Genomic DNA, 17,650 nt, shown 5'->3' with positions numbered 1-17,650 from the left:
TGTGGTTTGCTGTTTGAGTGCCTCCTAACCAAAACTTTAAAATGTGCTTATGTATAAAAAAACAACAGCAACAAACTACTTATGCAACCATCCCCTCATGACAGATGCCTACGTTCCCTCACATGCAATGCTGGAGAAGTCTGCTCCAGCTTTAAGAGTGGAATGAAAATTGCAATCCTTCCAAAGTCCTCATATTTGTGGTACCAAGATGCTCCTTGCCCAGGACTCTCCTTCTCCCCAGGTTTTAAGTTCCGTGATATGTCTTATAAATAACAGGCAACCAAATTTATTTAGTCACAAATATTCTTTCTTGTTTCTCCCTGCTTCCAATGGCTTCATGGAACACAGAAGAAGGTAACATATTTATGGATTTTCAATTTCATTAGCAATGAAAAAAGCAGACTTTAGTGCTGAAAAAGTTCTTGGTCTTTTTAAATACTAATTTTGAACATTTATTCGTTATTAATTATTACCATCGTCTTGCTTGGCTCATCCTAATTTCCAAGTTTTCATAATTCCCATTTATATTCTCCTTGTTGTATTATTTTAATAACTAACCCAGATTAAACACACCCTGAGGGCTCCTCTAACACTTTCCCCCTCCTTTGCAGTTAATATGTACTATTTTGTCACACTTCCTGTGGCTAAAACTATTTTTCCCCCTTCATAGGAAAGGTGTTTGCCAATACTCCGGAAACTGTGTGCCTTCTAGGAATGCGTAAGAGAAACCTGGACTTCCAGCCTGTGATCATGCTACAGGATGAAACTGACTTTGTGTAGGTCCAAGATCTTTGTATAATTGTAGAACAGCCAATGCACACCTGATGCCCGCACCAGGCTCTTTAATTCCCAGTTAGCAAGATTGAAGTCCTATGTGTCTGCAGATCTTAGTTAAGAAAGATCATAGAGATGGGGTATAGAGGGGTGGGGAGCACAGGGGCACGCGTGCATGCACAAGAGAAAGTGCCCACATCCATAATGCAATCACGCAGGGCGGGCGTGATTGCATTATGGGTGTGGACAATCTCTCTTGCGCGTGCTTTCGCACGCGACAACAAAAAGGTTAGCCATCACTGCTATAGGGTCTCCTACTTAATAATAATAATAATAAATTTGGATTTATTAGCCGCTCCCTTTCCAAGTAGGACTCGGGGCGGCGTACAATGGAGCATAAACAACAACACCAAACGTACATACATATACAACACCTATACATACACGTATACATACACGGAGGAGGAAACAAATTGCATCAATAGACAGTTAAGATCAGCTTTAAAATACCCCAATTGTAAAAACCCAAAAAATTAATATTTACGGACAGTTTAAAAACAGTTTGGAGGAATGGGAAGATTACGATTGCGATTGAGCCAGGCCGGATAATTGAAAGAGGTGGGTCTTCAGCTGTACACGGAAGGAGCGGAGGTCGGAAGTAATCCTGATGTCGCGGGGGAGGTCATTCCACAGGGCTGGGCCCATCACAGAGAAGGCTCTGCTCCTGGGTGTCGCCCCCCGACACTGTTTGGCGGACGGCACCCGGAGAAGTCCCTCTCTGTGTGCGCGAATTGGTCGTAGGGATGTGTGGGGCAGGATGCGATCCTGCATATAACTAGGCCCTGTGCCATGGAGCGCTTTAAAGATCATAATCAAAACCTTGAAACGCACTCGGTAGACCACAGGCAGCCAGTGCAGCTCGCGCAGGAGAGGTGTTACAGGGGAGTATCTAGTCCTCCCCATAATCACCCGCGCGGCCGCGTTCTGGACCAGCTGTAGTCTCCGAGTGCATCTCAAGGGAAGCCCCATGTAGAGAGCATTGCAGTAATCCAGGCGAGACGTCACTAGCGCATGGGTGACTGTGCGTAGGGCATCCCGGTCCAATAAGGGGCGCAATTGGCGCATCAGGCGGACCTGATGGAACGCCCCCCTTGCCACGGCTGTTACATGGTTGTCCATGGACAGCCGGGCATCCAGGAGGACGCCCAAATTGCGCACCTGTTCCATGGGGGCTAGTTGGACGCCCCCGATGGCCAGAGATGGAAGCACCTGGTTGAACCGGGAGGCCGGAAGCCACAGCCACTCCGTCTTGGAAGGGTTGAGTTTTAGTCGGTTGCCATCCATCCAGACCCGTACGGCCTCCAGACACCGGGACATCATTTCGACGGCCTCATTGGGGTGGTTCGGAGTGGAAATGTATAGCTGAGTGTCATCAGCATACAGATGATATCCCACTCCAAAACCACGGATGATCTCGCCCAACGGCTTCATATATGTGTTGAACAGGAGAGGCGAGAGTACCGATCCCTGTGGCACTCCACATGTGAGTGGCCTCCGGGTCGAACTCTGCTCCCCTGTCAACACACGTTGCGTCCGACCAGAGAGGTAGGAGCCAAACCACCGTAAAACGGTGCCCCTGACTCCCAGCCCCTCTAGCCGGTGCAACAGGATACCATGGTCGATGGTATCGAACGCCGCCGAGAGATCTAATAGGACCAGGATAGAGGAACAACCCCTATCTCTGGCCCTCCAGAGATCATCAACCAATGCGACCAAGGCCGTCTCCGTGCTGTGCCCGGGTCGGAAGCCGGACTGGCGCGGGTCTAGATAATCATTTTCCTCCAGGTGACGTGGGAACTGCTGTGCTACCACACTCTCTACAACCTTCGCTAAAAAAAGAAGGTTGGAGACTGGACGATAATTGACTAGGTCCGTTGGGTCCAGGGAAGGCTTCTTGAGCAGGGGCCTCACCACCGCCTCTTTCAAGGCGGCCGGTAGAGACCCCTCACCCAACGAGGCGTTCACCAGGCCCAGGAGCCAGTCGCGCGTAACCTCCCAGGATGCCAGTACAAGCCAGGAGGGACACGGGTCCAATAAACATGTGGTGGGTCGCAGACGTCCACGCAACCTGTCCAAATCCTCGATGGCAACCGAGTCAAACTCCTCCCAAAGCGGTCCCTCAAGACTCGCAGCGGGCGTCTCTACTGAACCACTGAAAGGGGTCCATCCCATCCGGATTTGAGCGACTTTGTCCTGTAGATAATTCCCAAACTCCTCTGCTCTGCCCTGTAGTGGGGCTTCCCGTGGTCTCTCAAACAAGAGAGAACGGGTCACCCGAAACAGGGCGGCAGGGCGGTTATCTGCAGACGCAATAAGAGCGGCGCAATGTTGACGTTTGGCCGCTCTTAATGCCACAAGGTACGTCTTCAAATAGGCTCGTGCCTGTGCTCGGTCAAATTCGGAGCGGGAGGATCTCCAACGACTCTCTAGGCGTCTCTTGTGGCGTTTCATCACCCTTAGCTCCTCGGTAAACCAAGGTGCCAGGGTGGTTCGTCGCCGCAGGAGAGGCCGCAAAGGCGCCACCCGGTCTAGGGCCCCGGTAGTCGCACTATTCCATGCGACTACCAGGTCCTCCACTCGGGGGCGGGTCAGGTCCACAGGAGGTGGCCCAAGCTCCGTCTGGAACCTATCCGGTTCCATCAGGCGCTTGGGGCGGAACCATCTAATACCTTCCAGTTCCGCCTCCTCGCGGCGGGGGGTAGCACCAGGGAAGTCCAGCCGGAGAAGTGAGTGATCCGACCATGACAGGGGAATAATGTCTAGATCCCCTATTCCCAGATCACTCGTCCACTGGCCAGAGACAAAAACAAGGTCCAGGGTGTGGCCTCCCTCGTGAGTAGGGCCCTGAATTAACTGGGTCAGGTCCATGGCTGTCATGGAAGCCATGAACTCCCGAACCCCCTCAGACGCTTCTCCCATCGACGGCAGGTTAAAATCCCCCATCACTAAAAGTTTGGGGGTCTCAACCGCCACCGATGAGATCAGCTCAAGGAGTTCGGGCAGGGCCGCTGAAGTATAGCGAGGAGCCAGGTATACTATCAGCAGGCCCAACTGCCTCCCTGGGCCCCATCTCACGACGAGGGACTCACACCCGGATGTCTGCGGCACAGTGAACTCTCTCGGCTCTAAGTCTTCCCGGATAATCACTGCTACCCCACCGCCCCTTCCCTGGGCCCGAGGCTGGTGAAATGCTCGATAACCTGGAGGGCACATTTCCACAAGGGGTAGACCTCCCTCGTGGCCCAACCAGGTCTCGGTTATTCCGGCGAGGTCCGGGTCCCCCTCCAAAATCAGATCGTGGATGAGGGGGGCCTTATTGACAACGGACCTCGCATTGCATAACAGCAGTCTCAGGCCTTGGGTCTGTCGATCCTGACCACCTAGTATGCAGGGGTTGGTACAAACGACCGGGAATGACCAAAAACCCCGGTCTCCCAACCGACTACGTGCTCTTAAACTGTCCTCGCACCTGCCCCTCCCCACGACCGTTGGTATTAAGGTGCCCTGCACAGGAATGCTTTCTTCCCTCTCCTCCCCCACTCCGCTCCCCCCTCTTTCGACCACACCTAGGTGCCTGGCTCTTCCATCCCTCCTAACCGGTTCCCCCCCCCCATCCCTACAACCCCTCCCCCCCCATCCTTATAACCCCTTACAACATTTAAAAAACATTTAATTAAAAAGCCCCTCAGCCTCCGTTTCTTCCACCTCTCGGGGTTCGCAAACCCGTCATCAAGGCAGGCCCTTGAGAGAGCCAAGGGCCACACCTGCGAGAGAGGGGCCTCCCGCAGGCGGAGCAGGTCCAACCTCGAATAAATAGTTCGTTAAAAGTCCAATGGAATCAGGATGCTAATAAAGGTTGATAGAAAGTTGTTAAAAGTTAATAAAAGTTGATGGTTAATGAGTCGGGGTCTTTGAGGGAGGAAGGAGATGTTAAAAATATCTAGATAGAGAAGAAGGGGGTGGGAATGATCGAATACCCTTAATTTCATAGAATTGCATAAAACGACGAAAATGACCACAAGGTGAGAGATTGTTCAAGATGTTCAAGATGTTCCATGGCAGGATACCCAAAAATGGGAAACTATTCGAACTGGTTCAGGATGGTTCCTTCCTAGAGGTCCACAGAGATTTATAGTTCGAGTTTGGTGTCCCCTGCTGGCGTTCAACTTGAACAGGGAGTTGGACTAGAAGACCTTTAAGGTCCCCTTCAGCTCTGCTACTCTGCAAACCATCCTCTGCTTAAGAAACCATCTCACTAGCTGAACATTGTCACACGCCCTGTTCTGTGAATGGGATGGCACAATGGTTCTTATTATTTTTAATTGGCTTTGTTTCAAGTCCATTTGGATTGTGGTATGTAAGAAAAGCCACCATAAATGTCAAATGAATAAATGAAATTTCTTGGTTCCAGCTTGTGCTGCGACTTCAGTTGCTCATAGATGTCCTAATAGAAACTTTTAACGACAATTTCCCTCTTTTGATCTACAGGCACCGGATTCCTAAGGAACAGTGGTGGCTAAAAATGCGTGCCCTGATGAAGATCCTGGCCAAGTACAAGGCCAGCTACGATATTTCCGATTCAGGCCAGCTAGAGCATGTGGTGAGACCAAAGGCACCTGAAGCCTGAGTCTGCAATGCCAGGATGTCCCCTAAGTGGAACTCTTGTCTCCATTGTGCATCAACAGTGCTTTAGAGTATGTGTTACAGCTTCTTTTTGTAACATATAAGTTATTGTACCAGCACTTTACGTGGGAAGCAAAAATATTCACATTATTATCTGTTCCTGGTTATTTTTAGGCTTCATCTACAGAGTGGGACACTCCAGCTCCCAACTTAACAAAAAAAAAAAAAAAAAAAAAACCCAGTTACCAATGTGCTCCTTATGAATAATCTGTCCAAAACCTGTTCTATGCACTCAGTGTGATGCTGTTTGTCTTTTGCACTTTTACCAGATAGTGTTTACACTCAGAAGCATAGTTTTGTGTAGTAAATATAGAGAGAGATATATGTGATCCAGCCAGAATAAATACTGCATTATCATAAGGTTTAGTGTCCTTTGTTCTCCTGCGGTTTGCGCCCAATCTTTTCCCACCTTTGTTTTCAAGCTGAATTGATTCTTCATAGGACAAAATGTCCAGGTCATTCAAAGCCATTGTTGCTTGGAGGCTCTTATGTAGGTGTTTAGTAAAGTCACTTTGGAATTGTTCTGAGGCTTCCGGAGAGCATGAAGCAAATTCCTTGTGCCAACAAAAACCCATTTTATTAATTTACTGTGAATTCTGCTCATTCACATCCAGCAAAGTCTTTCAAGGGAGGATTTACAGTCACAGACCTTATCTGGCTTGGAGAGCTACCAGGTCCATATCTGCAAAACCGATAGGAGTCTTGGAGAATCACAAACCAATTAAGTGAATTGCCTCCTGCAAACTCCACTCCCCTTTTGCTCTTCTTATTTTCTCTGGGCGGGCCATTCATCGTCCACCTGTGGCCTTCCTCCCAAATCGACCTCCATTCTCTGTCTGGCAACTCTGTGCATGAGCACACTGGGAACAGCAGTTTGTTGGCCTCACTGATGTCTGACTCTGAAGGTAGCTGGCATATGACACCTGGTCCCTTCTCTGCCTCTGACACAGAGCCTTCAACAGAGCCTTCCCCAGACTCCAGGACTGGAGTTCCTCCCCAACCTCCTCACTATCTGAATCTGCTGCCAGCTCCATTGGCCGCTGGTGGGCCACAACAGAGATGGAGTTTATGCACAAGGCAAGCTGTTCTTCCACTTACCTATTGCAATCATTTTCACCCCAAGGACTAAGGCAGCTCTAGTAAAAATGAATGATTAAAAGCCACCTTGTCAGTAAACAATTACTTTAGAGACCTGTAGACTATCAGAAGTGTCTTGATGACGCTTGAAGCACTGCTACAGAATTGCTTCAGGAAACAATACAAATAATCCTTGCTTAATGATGACAATTGGAACTGGTGGGCTTGTTGCTAAGCTACACGTCCATACACTGGCAGCGAAGATGCTATGGAATGGTGACTGCAAGCCAATTACCAAACTCCTAAATCACTGTAATGGCTAAAATCCCCTCCTTCAATACCACTGTAACTTTGAGTGGTCACTGAATGAGGACTACCTAGACATCCATTGCCCTTTCCTCCAAATTGGCAAGGTTCCTTCATGAGTTCTGCTGCCTCCAATTTTAGAGCTGAAAGAGATTTTTTGGAGATGTGCCAAATCCTCTTTCTGCCCATTTCTGCTGGAGGTTTGAGGTAAACCTTAGGCTTCTTCCATACTACATACCATAAACGGGCATTTCTCAACTTGGCAACCTTGAGATACATGGACTTCAATTCCCAAATCCCAATTCTGAAGAAACTGAGGAATTCACCTTAAAGCTGCCAAGGTGGAAAAGCACTGCCACGAACCATTGTCAGTATTGGCAGTTTACATTCTTTTACTACAATTAGACTTGCTTTGAAATCCAAGCATGAGGGAAGTTTTAACTAATAGTGACTCCTAGCTCTCCAGGCATCATTCTTTGCAGCGTTCTACAACACTCAAGTAGTAGAATGAGCAGTATGGCCACAATTAGAATGCTCAATGCTCAGTCCTGTCACACTGATTGCTCACACAAGACAGAAGCTGAATAAATCACATCATGTTCACTGGGATACAGAAAAGGAACGTTGGTACTACATGAACATTCTTAGCGTGGAACAGGACGGTCCAGAAGTGGGAGTTCAATCCTTATTTGCCCAAGAGACTGAGTCAGAATTGAAGCCATGCCTCCAGCTTCCCGTGCTGACTTCCAATTCCAATGAGGCGCAGCTTCAACTAGGGAAACACAAGAAGAACAGGCCCTGCTCACAGCATTAATAGCCCCGGGAACATGGACCTAACACATCAAACAAGGGGGGGGGGAATCTGGACCGTCCTGCGCCACGCTGAGAAGAATGTTCAGGTAGGACCAATGTTCCTTCACCAGCTGATGGCGCAGGAGGGTCCAGAAGTAGGACATACCAAAAAGGCAGTCCCTAGGGCGGGAACTCATTGGTCTGTGGTACCCGAGGGAACATGAACCCCCTGAAGCACCCTATAATTGAACGACGCTTCGGCAGACGCAAATGCATCGAGCCGATAGTGCTTGACAAATGGTGATGGGGAAGCTCACGTCACTGCCCTACAAATATCCCCAATCGGAGCCTGCGTGTTCCATGCAGCTGTGGTGGCCGTGCTCCTAGTGGAATGGGCTGTTATCTCTTGAGGCACCAGCTTACCCCGGGCCTTATATGCCCGGGTAATGCAAGCCCATTATGGGCTTGCATTGGTAGAAGGGGACACCCTTGATCTTATCGCTGACAGCTGGAACGAGACAAACAAGACCTCAGTCTTCCTGTCCTCTTAATATAAATCAGGCTCTGTCCTCTTAATGTAAATCCGGAGAGCCCTCCTTATATCCAACTTGTGCCAGGTCTTCTCCTTTTTATGTGTGGGATTGGGACAAAAATCCAGGAGAACTAACTCCTGAGCCCTATGAAAGTATAAATTAATTTTGGGGATGAAAGCGGGGTCGAGTCTCGAAACGACCATGTTAGGATGGAAAATACAGAGAACTTCTCTGACCGACAGAGCTCCCAGCTCTGAGAATCTCCTTGCAGTTGTGATGGCGACCAAGAAGGCCACCTTCAAGGTAAGGAACTGCAGGGAGACTGTTCTCAGGGGCTCAAAGGGGGGATCCATGAGATCCAGAAGAACCATGGGCAAATCCCATGACGGGAAACTGTGAACTACCTGGGGACGAAGATTTGCCACCCCCTTCAAAAACCTTTTCACCACAGGATGGCGGCTCAGACCCGACTGTCCAGCACCAAGATGGTGGACAGGGCTGAAACCTGCCTACAAAGGGTATTATGGGACAGGCCCCTTTCCAGCCCGTCTTTGAGAAATTTCAGGATAGCAGGCAGAGATGGGCACTTGGGATCCACACGTGCCGAACGGCACCAACCACAAAAGTTAGACAATGTGGCATTGTAAATTCTGGTCGTGGAAGGGCACCTAGAGGATACGATGGTGTGAATCACCAGAGAGGAGAACTTCGCCTCCTTCAGGTTCTCCCTTTCAAATACCAGGCGGTCAACCAGAGCTACTGCGGCTCCAGATGAACCAGAATCCACTGGTGAAGGGAGATCCACTGTTGTGGGATCCTCCAGGGTTTGGCAATGGACAGACTTACAAGGTCCGCGAACCACGGTCTGCATGGCCAATATGGGGCAACCATGATTACCTCTGCTCCCTCTGCCACAATCTTTCCCAGCACCCCCAGAATCAATGGGAGTGGGGGGGGGAGTGTAAAGCAACCCCCGGGGCTGTTTGCTGCGCAGGGCACTGTTCCCCTCCGCTCCCCAATTTGGGAACCTCATAAAAAACCTGGCAAGTTGGGCGTTTTCTGGAGATGTGAAGAGGTCCACCTCTGACCGTCCGGACATCCGGCAGATCTCCTCGAACAGTTCCGGGTCCAGCTGCCACTCCGTCTGATCCACCATGGTGCTGTTCAGCCCATCTGCTTGGTGATTTGCTTCCCTGGAGACGTGTTCCGCCTTGTTGGACAGCAGGTGTCTCTCTGCCCACACTCCGAGACGTTGAGACTCTTCCCAGAGGGCCCAGGAATGCATGCTTCCCTGCCTGTTTACATGCGCCTTTGCAGCTATGTTGTCTGTCAATAGCAGGACGTGTCTGTGCTCTACAAGGGCCTGAAAGCATCGGAGGACCAGATGAGCCGCCCGCAATTCCAGCCAATTTATGTTATGAGTAAGGGCTGAAGGGGACCAGCGGCCCTGTGCCAATTGTGCACCCAGCAATGCCCCCCAACCATAAAGGCTTGCATCCGTGGTCAGGGTGAGCCTTTCCGGCTCCCTGAATACACACCCCTTAGTCGGGGCAGAAGAAACCCATCATTTCAAGGAAAGCTGCAACTGAGGGGGTACCTGAACCCAAAAAGGGGAAGCGCTGCATTTACTCCTTTGGTACGGGAGGAGGAACCATTGGAGGGGCCTAGCGTGGAGCCTCCCAAGGGGACCAGATCAATACAAGGTATCATCTTCCCTAACAGCTGGGACAAGGTGACGATAGGCACCCGCCTCTCTTTTTGTACTTGCCGAATCAGTTTGACTAGACTAGCCTTGCAATCCTGGGAGAGGAAAACCACGCCGGCTGTGGAATCAATGCCCGCCCCCAAATGCAACAGCCTGGTAGAATGCTGCATATGGCTTTTCTGGAAATTCATGGAAAACCCATAGCTCTGCAGGGTTCCCACCGTCAGGCCCAGATCCTGAAGGGACTGTTCCGGGGACTCCATCTGGAGTAGGATGTCATCTAAATAACAATGAAGCTTGATGGGAACTGTTCTTAGATGAGTCACCAGAGCCGCCAGGACCTTCGTAAAGATCCTGGGAGCTGAAGACAGCCCAAAAGGAAGAGCCCTGTACTGGTAATGGGTACCAGCATAGGAAAACCGAAGGAACTTCCTGTGTTTGGGAAAAATTAATATGTGAAGATAGGCTTCCGTTAAATCAATAGACGTAAAATAATCACCTTCCCGGACACCCTCCAAGATGGATCAAAGGGAAGCCATCTTAAACTGTTTGTAAATTAGCAAATGGTTCAGTCTTTTAAGGTCAAGAATCACCCTCCATCCCCCAGACGACTTTGGAACCACAAAAGGTTCGATTGAACCCTTGCCCCAGTCCTCCCTTGGAACCAATTCGACCGCCTGGATCTCCACCAAATGGTCGATGGCCTGGCACATAAGCAGCCTCTTGGCTTCACATTTGGAGGACGTGAAAGTTCAAAAAGAATTCGGGGGGATGGAGAGGAATTCCAGCCATGGGCCAAATCTCACTGTATTCAGGGCCCAGAAGTCCGATGTAATACTCCCCAACGGTAGGCAAACACCACCAACCTGCCACCTATGGGAGCCCCCAAAGCCTGTTCCTTTCTTTCTGCGGGAGTTTGCTCTCCCCCCCCCCCCCGGTGAAATGGCCATTTACCTTGGGACTGAAAATGGGACCTATCCCTGTAGGAAGTCCTATCCTGTCCCCTATCCTGACGTGGCTGAAAATTCCTAGTCTGGTAATGATAATCAGTATCAGAACCCCTGTAAGGTGGCCTACATGTGCAAGGTGTATATTTGTGTTACTGCTTCTTAGTTGTGGCAGGCAAAACCTTACGTTTGTTCTTATCTTAATGATAATAGGGTCTAGGACCTCGCCCAATAGCTTCTTCCCAGCGTATGGGCCCATCGCCAGCTTCCACTTCACCTTGGCATCCGCCTGCCAATTCCGGAACGACACCATCCGCCTAGCTGAAACAGAGGAGGAAAGTGCCCTGGAAACAAACTAAGTAGCGTTCAAGGTCACATCAGCCGAAAACTGGGTCGCAGCCATGACCTTGCCAATGTCCTGGAGCAACTGTATGCCGTGCACTGGCACACACTCTTGCATCTGTTGAAGCCACATCAGTGTGGCACGGTTGAAGAAAGAAGCCGAAGAGACGGCCTTTATTGCCCAAGTTGCAGCTAGAAAAGTTTCACGTAACGCCAATTCAGTCCTCTTATCCTCAGCCTTCAAGCTGTCCACCACATCACTCGCCACCATAGGGGTAGGGGACGCCAAGGCAGCCACAGGAGCATCTACCTCCGTTACCTGCAATGCTTGAGAAAAATCAGGCTCCATATTATAGAAATGCCTGTCATCCCCACCTGGGGTGGGGAAGGTACCTGGTTTGGCCCACTGCTTCTGAATGACATCCAGAAATAGCTTTGGCACAGGAATTTCCTCCTTCCGAGCTGCGGGCTCCACAAAGAAACGTTTCTTCTTAGGCGCCGTCTTTGATGTTGAAGCATCGGCCTCTGCACCCTTCTCTTTCTCCTTCTGTTTGTCAGCCTCAGTCTCGACGGCTGCAGTACCTCTGGCCTTGAACAGCAAGGAATGAAACAAACTAGGAGGAAACAAACCGGCAAAAGCTGGGACATTAGGTGCCAAACCTTCGTCATCAGAGAGCTCAGTCTCCTTTTGTTCCTCATCTTCCTGGATCAAAACCTCACTCCTCAAGGAGGGGGATAGCTCTCTCTGCACCCTGTCCAAGGAGCAACCGGATCCTGTACGTGTCTGCGCTTGGCCACCGCCAGCTCCACGTCTGCCTGGCCAGAGGAGCGACCCCAAAGGGCTATATCATGTGCAATGGTTCGATGAATAAGAGATTGGAGGTCAGGTAGGTCATCAAATTCACCCACAGTATTACTAGGCCCAGGCCTGGGTACCAGCTTATGCCTGTGATCCAATCTTGGGGCAGCATCCAGGCAAGCAAATGGTTGACACTCATCATCCATGTCCTCCACCTCCAAATGGGGTAGTGAAATAGAGCTGGCCCTTGGGGACCCAGAAAGCTTTGTGGGGGGAGGAGAGGGAGAGAGTGGTGCCACCCTTAGAATGGGGGTATCTTTCAGAAGGCAAGGGGGCTTCTCCCCAGCCCCTTTACCTTCCTGCTTGGAGGTAGATTGCTTTGTCAGGGTTGGAGGATCTGATGAGGAGACCTTCCTCTTCCTGGAGCTTTTGGAAGGAGCAGCATGTTCCTTTTCCTTCTGCACCACACCAGAGGAGCATTCCCCGGGGGAATCAGCCATCATAAATGTGGAAAAAACAAACACACTAGAACCAGGCCCTGCGACTGCTGCTCAATCTGCAACCTTCTCCACAGATACCGGTAATCGCAATGAACCTCGTGGCGAAAAAAGGTGCAAACAAAATGCCCACTGCCCTTGTGACTCAGCAGAGGACTTTCCAAAATGGCCACCGCCTCGTGGCCACCAACAAAATGGCTGCTGCCATGAGGTCCTCTCCAAAATGGCCACCACCATGAGGGTCTATACTCATGTGGAAAGCCATGCAATCAAGTCTGGTGTTCCCGGCAAGGAAAAAAACGGCCTCGAGGGCTCTGGATCGGCCGTGCAGCTTCGCCACAAGCCCTGCAGACGTACCAGTGCTCTGACCACACTCCCCCTTGCTTGTCGCATCACTGGCAGCCCGCTATTGCCTCTGAGAGTCAGCGGCAAGTCAGAGCCTCTGAGGGAGCTCACAAATAGGCGACCACAATGGGAAAATGTAAAAGAACACTGCAGCAAAGCCCCGATAGCCGGCGCAGTCAGCAGCACCTTAGTAAGAAACCTCCGGTAAAAGCCTCCAATAGGCCCCCGGCTCTAATTGTCTCAGACACAAACCAAATATGGTGAAAAAGAACTTGTGAGCCAAGTACCCCACCATCCATCAGTCAAAGCAACAGAGAAAAAGGTAACTTAAAGGAAAATAAACTAAAATACTAACTCAAACAGCAATGAAAAAATGCATCTCTTCTTGGACAAGACTGAGTCGGAATTGGAAGTGAGCAGGGGAAGCTGGAGGCGTGGCTTCAATTCTGACTCAGTCTCTTGGGCAAATAAGGATTGAACTCCCACTTTTGGACCCTCCTGCGCCATCAGCTGGAGAACCCCAATCCTGAGTCCTCTCTTCTCTAAAGTCAGAGCTATTTAAAATCCTCTATAAAAGGTAAAGGTTCCCCTTGCATATATGTGCTAGTGGTTCCTGACTCTAGGGGCAGTGCTCATCTCTGTTTCAAAGCCAAAGAGCCAGTACTGTCCGAAGACGTCTCCATGATCATGTGGCTGGCATGGAATGCTGTTACCTTCCCACCAAGATGGTCTCTATTTTTCTACTTGCACTTTTAAGTGCTTTCGAACTGCTAGGTTGGCAGAAGCTGGGGCAGATAACGGGAGCTCGTTCCGTTATATGGTACTAGAGATTCGAACCGCCGAACCTCTGACCTTTCTGGTTGATAAGCTCAGCATCTTAGCCACTGAGTCTTTGAATCAGAGGATTTAACTTTAATAGATTTAATTTAATAAAGGATAACAGCCCCAATAAGGCAGAATATCCTTAACATAAGGCACTAACTTGCCCAAGATTGAAACAGGAAACAAAGTTAAAATCAATTATGCACCATTTTCAAGAATATATTATTATTTTCTAAAGAAAATAGACTGAAAACAATTCTATAATTTTATATATAGATGAATACTACTGCAGCATTTTTGGAGAGCTCTGACTGAAACTAAGACCATCTGTCATTCACAGCCAGGAATGGCTCGACTCGTATTTGTTTCATTCAATTCAATCTTTATTGATTGGCCCTTGGGCCGTATCAAAGTGCAGAATTCCAGAAACAAATTACTAAAATTTGATAAAAGCAATTCAAAATGAAATTGGAATAAAATACAATTTAAAATGAAATTGGAATAAAATACAATTTAAAATGAAATTGGAATAAAATACAATTTAAAATGAAACTGGAATAAAATAGTCTAAAATGAAATTGGGGTAAGACACAATAATTTAAGATATAGATAAAATATGATAAATTTTTATTTCAGTGTCACCCCCTGTAATCTACCCCAATCAGTCCCATGTATAGAGAACACAACTGAACCATTTTGCTTAAGTACTGTGTGCTGTGTTAAATATTATTTTCAAATTCTGGCCACACATAAAGTAAATTGTTTTGACATGGGGATTCATTTGGTATATAGACCGAGGCACCTGTCTCTCATCCCCTTATACAGGCCACAATCAAATGTGAGCCAGGTCTTCTACTGCCGCTCCGCAAATGCAGAGACATTCATTGTAGGGTATAGAATAGAATCTCCCATATCTGACCATTGTGTCGAGCTGTTCGAATCTCGCTCGCTTCTGCTCCATGCAAGAGCATAGGGGTAACCTTAGCTTTGTATAGTACATATTTGTTTCATAATTGCTGCAATTAAGACAAAGATTGGTGGGGCCAAGGGAATGTGGACTTGTGACAGACTTCAAATCCACTTACTTTTTCAAAATAAAGCACCACTGCAGTATCAGGCTCTTTTGGGAAAAAACATGATGCGAGTAATGTTTTGCCTTAATAATTCTTTTAAAATCCCTTTTCACAAAATCTACTTTGATAACTGTGGCATGAGTTGCCCCTGTTGGATTTCCTTCTATGGCTTGCTGTTTTATCGTATAATCCAGGATGGATCCTTGGCTGTTTCTGCATTCTCTGGGCCAAGAATAGCCAATCCTCTTGTGCTCTTCCCAGCAATGAGGAATCTGAAAGCAGAAAGACATCTGTTATTCCAACTGGGAATCCTTGAAGACTAATCTTCTTTTGGGAGTCATCTGATCAGGGAGGAACAGAACAATCTTCACGTCATGTAGGAGGAAATTTCCTCTGCTTTGATAGGCAAAGATTAAAAAAGGGAGGCCATTCCTGATCTTTTGAACCAGGGGTGAAATCCAGCAGGTTCTGGAGAACTGGTAGCAGAAATGTTGAGTAGTTTGCAGAACCTGTAGCGGAAATTTTGGTAGTCCGGCAAATGCCACCTCTGGCTGACCCCAGAGTGGGGTGGGAATGGATATTTTGCAGTATCCTTCCTCTGCCATGCCCACCAAGCCACACCATGCCCACCAAGCCACGTCCACAGAACTGGTAGAAGAAAAAATTGAATTTCACCACTGTTTTGAACTCTCCTATAAATTATCCAAACGTATTAAATATGCCGTATTTTTCGGAGTATAAGACGGACCATTTTCCCCCCAAAAAAGAGGGTGAAAATTTGGGTGCATCTGATACTCCAAAAGTAGCCCCACCTACACCCACCAGAGGCCAAAAATGCAAGGCATGGAGGCAGCAATGGGTCTGTGGCAATCCCTGCAGCCTGGAACAGCTGATTGAGGATATTCCAGCAGTCCAATCCACCCGCCAATCAGCTGTGCTGAATCAGGCTGCAATAAGTGCTGAAGTTGACCTGGCTGGTCAGAGTTTGCAGCAGCAATCACATTCAGAAAGCACACACAAGTAACTGATTCAGCAGGATTCAAAATAATAATAATAATAATAATAATAATAATAATAATAATAATAATAATAATAATAATACCAAAAGCAGGTTTTCCAAGGTAGCAGTAAATACAAGCAAAACACAAGCAGTTTCACTTTCAGTTCTCAGCTAAACCAGGCTCCTTCCAACATCATTGGGTTCACACAGCAAATACTGTTTCAGAGTCTAAATAACCCTCATTAGCTGATTTAGTTGCTATGCCTATTCATTGGCTGACCTTGTGACCATGTGGTCCAAGTCAGGAAGCTAGCCAGCTGAATACCATGGATGCTGGTAGGCAGAGGGAGAATTTTTTTCTTATTTTCCTCTCCAAAAACTAAGGTGCATCTTATACTCCAGAGTGTTTTATACTCCAAAAGATACAATATATATAGTTCCTAATAGGGGATTATGACAGTTCAAACGCCCAAGTTTAAATGCTGCTCTTTTGGATGTATTGACCTGCAGAGATAGAGAACAAATTAACAAAAAGCACCTTGGCCATATCATTCATACCTCCATCTAACTGACTTGAAACCTCAGATATTTCTTCTCCACAGCTCTTGCTGCTGCTCCCTGATCAGACTGTTTAACACAAAACTCAATTTTTCCTGCTTCTTACACAATGTTCCCCAAGCTTAGCCATTTTAAGACGTGTGGACTTCAACTCCCAGAATACCTCAGCCAGAGAGAGCAGAGCATGCTGGCTGAATTATTCTGGGAGTTGACTAAGGGGGCAGAGGACACTTCTCTAATTAGTGTTTACTCACCTTTTGGATAATCATGACATGGACGTTTGAGAATCTCCATATATTCTTTGCTATTAAGGAGCTCCTGCCAGCTTGGGTACCATCTTGCTAGCTATGGATGCTTTTTATGTTATGCTTTTAACTCCGTTTGCTTGAGCTAATAACAAAACTTAAAATCTCTTTATTCATCAGACTGGCCATTTTCTCACTGCCCTGACACTCGGCAAAACACACCCATCAAGCCTGAAATCTGATATGGGCCTGAATCAGTTTTCAAATTCAGAGGGGAGAGAAAATGTTCATGGGCCCACAAAAATAGATGCCAAATTAAGTGGGCCATGTAGCAAATGCCTCGGTCTCCCATCATTGCATCTGGCAAGGATTTCAAAATCCCAGCACTTCTCAACAGGAACTCAAACTCACTTGTTAGCTGCATCTATCAGGCTTTCCCTGGAGACAGCGAAAAGATGCTCCCTGTGCCTTTGCTTCATCTCATCAGAGATTCCATATACGAAATTATTCATCCCTAAAAGCAGAAATCACAAATGCTAATAATTCATATCGGTCTTAAGTATAGCAGCACCAGATGGTAATCTTACACTCAGATTCCTCAGTTCATAAAACTAAATGGATCCATTTGTTAACATGCATTCCCCTTTAATTTATTTGTCTGGAACAATATGCATATCCAAACATTATGCAAATCAGTTCTAAGTAATTCCTCCCATTACTGATTCATTTGCATTCTATCAAACACAAACAGCTCAATATGTCAACGCAGAGAACGATTGTTTGCCTTAACTGAAACAGTAAATGGATTTCTCTTCTCAAAAACATAATAGAGATAAGTGAATTCACTTGCAAAGTAATAGCACCATTTTCAGAATTCTGGTTTATTTACTATCAACCATATAGGGTTATTTAGAGCTTCTATGGGTTTTTAAATGGCTGCACTCAATCTCTCCTTAATTGAAGTTCATTTTAGTTTCAAAGTTACCAAGCATTTTGTCATGCTTGGAAGAAGCTTACTAAATAGATTAGCATGCTAAAACCCCAAGGCCGCCAGATTTTTACTTTATGAGAATTATGTTACTTATCTGCACT

The 17,650-nt window shown here is 47.6% G+C and overlaps 2 protein-coding genes across 3 annotated transcripts in view; one reads left to right on the top strand and one right to left on the bottom strand.

Moving 5' to 3' along the window:
• PFKP (phosphofructokinase, platelet) overlaps window positions 1–5,877 on the top strand; it is a 93,794-nt gene extending 87,917 nt beyond the window's left edge. Inside the window, exons 21-22 of one of the 2 annotated variants that reach the window (XM_081970907.1) lie at window positions 671–776; window positions 5,323–5,877. In XM_081970907.1, the coding sequence (XP_081827033.1) occupies window positions 671–776; window positions 5,323–5,461 (245 nt within the window). In that variant the 3' untranslated portion in view covers window positions 5,462–5,877. The remainder of the gene's footprint in view (window positions 1–670; window positions 777–5,322) is intronic. The other variant, XM_081970906.1, reaches the window with a different exon arrangement.
• An 8,166-nt stretch (window positions 5,878–14,043) lies between these two features.
• Window positions 14,044–17,650, bottom strand: part of PITRM1 (pitrilysin metallopeptidase 1) — a 61,990-nt gene continuing 58,383 nt past the window's right edge. Inside the window, exons 26-27 of the mRNA XM_081970905.1 lie at window positions 16,970–17,072; window positions 14,044–15,027 (exon numbers count right to left, since the gene is read on the bottom strand). Coding sequence (XP_081827031.1) covers window positions 14,934–15,027; window positions 16,970–17,072 — 197 coding nt within the window. The 3' untranslated portion in view covers window positions 14,044–14,933. The remainder of the gene's footprint in view (window positions 15,028–16,969; window positions 17,073–17,650) is intronic.

This window comes from Natrix helvetica (genome assembly GCF_964273705.1).
Source record: "Natrix helvetica genome assembly, chromosome: Z".
In the NCBI taxonomy this organism is placed as follows: domain Eukaryota; kingdom Metazoa; phylum Chordata; class Lepidosauria; order Squamata; family Natricidae; genus Natrix; species Natrix helvetica.
This window is presented reverse-complemented; position numbering and strand designations above follow the sequence as displayed.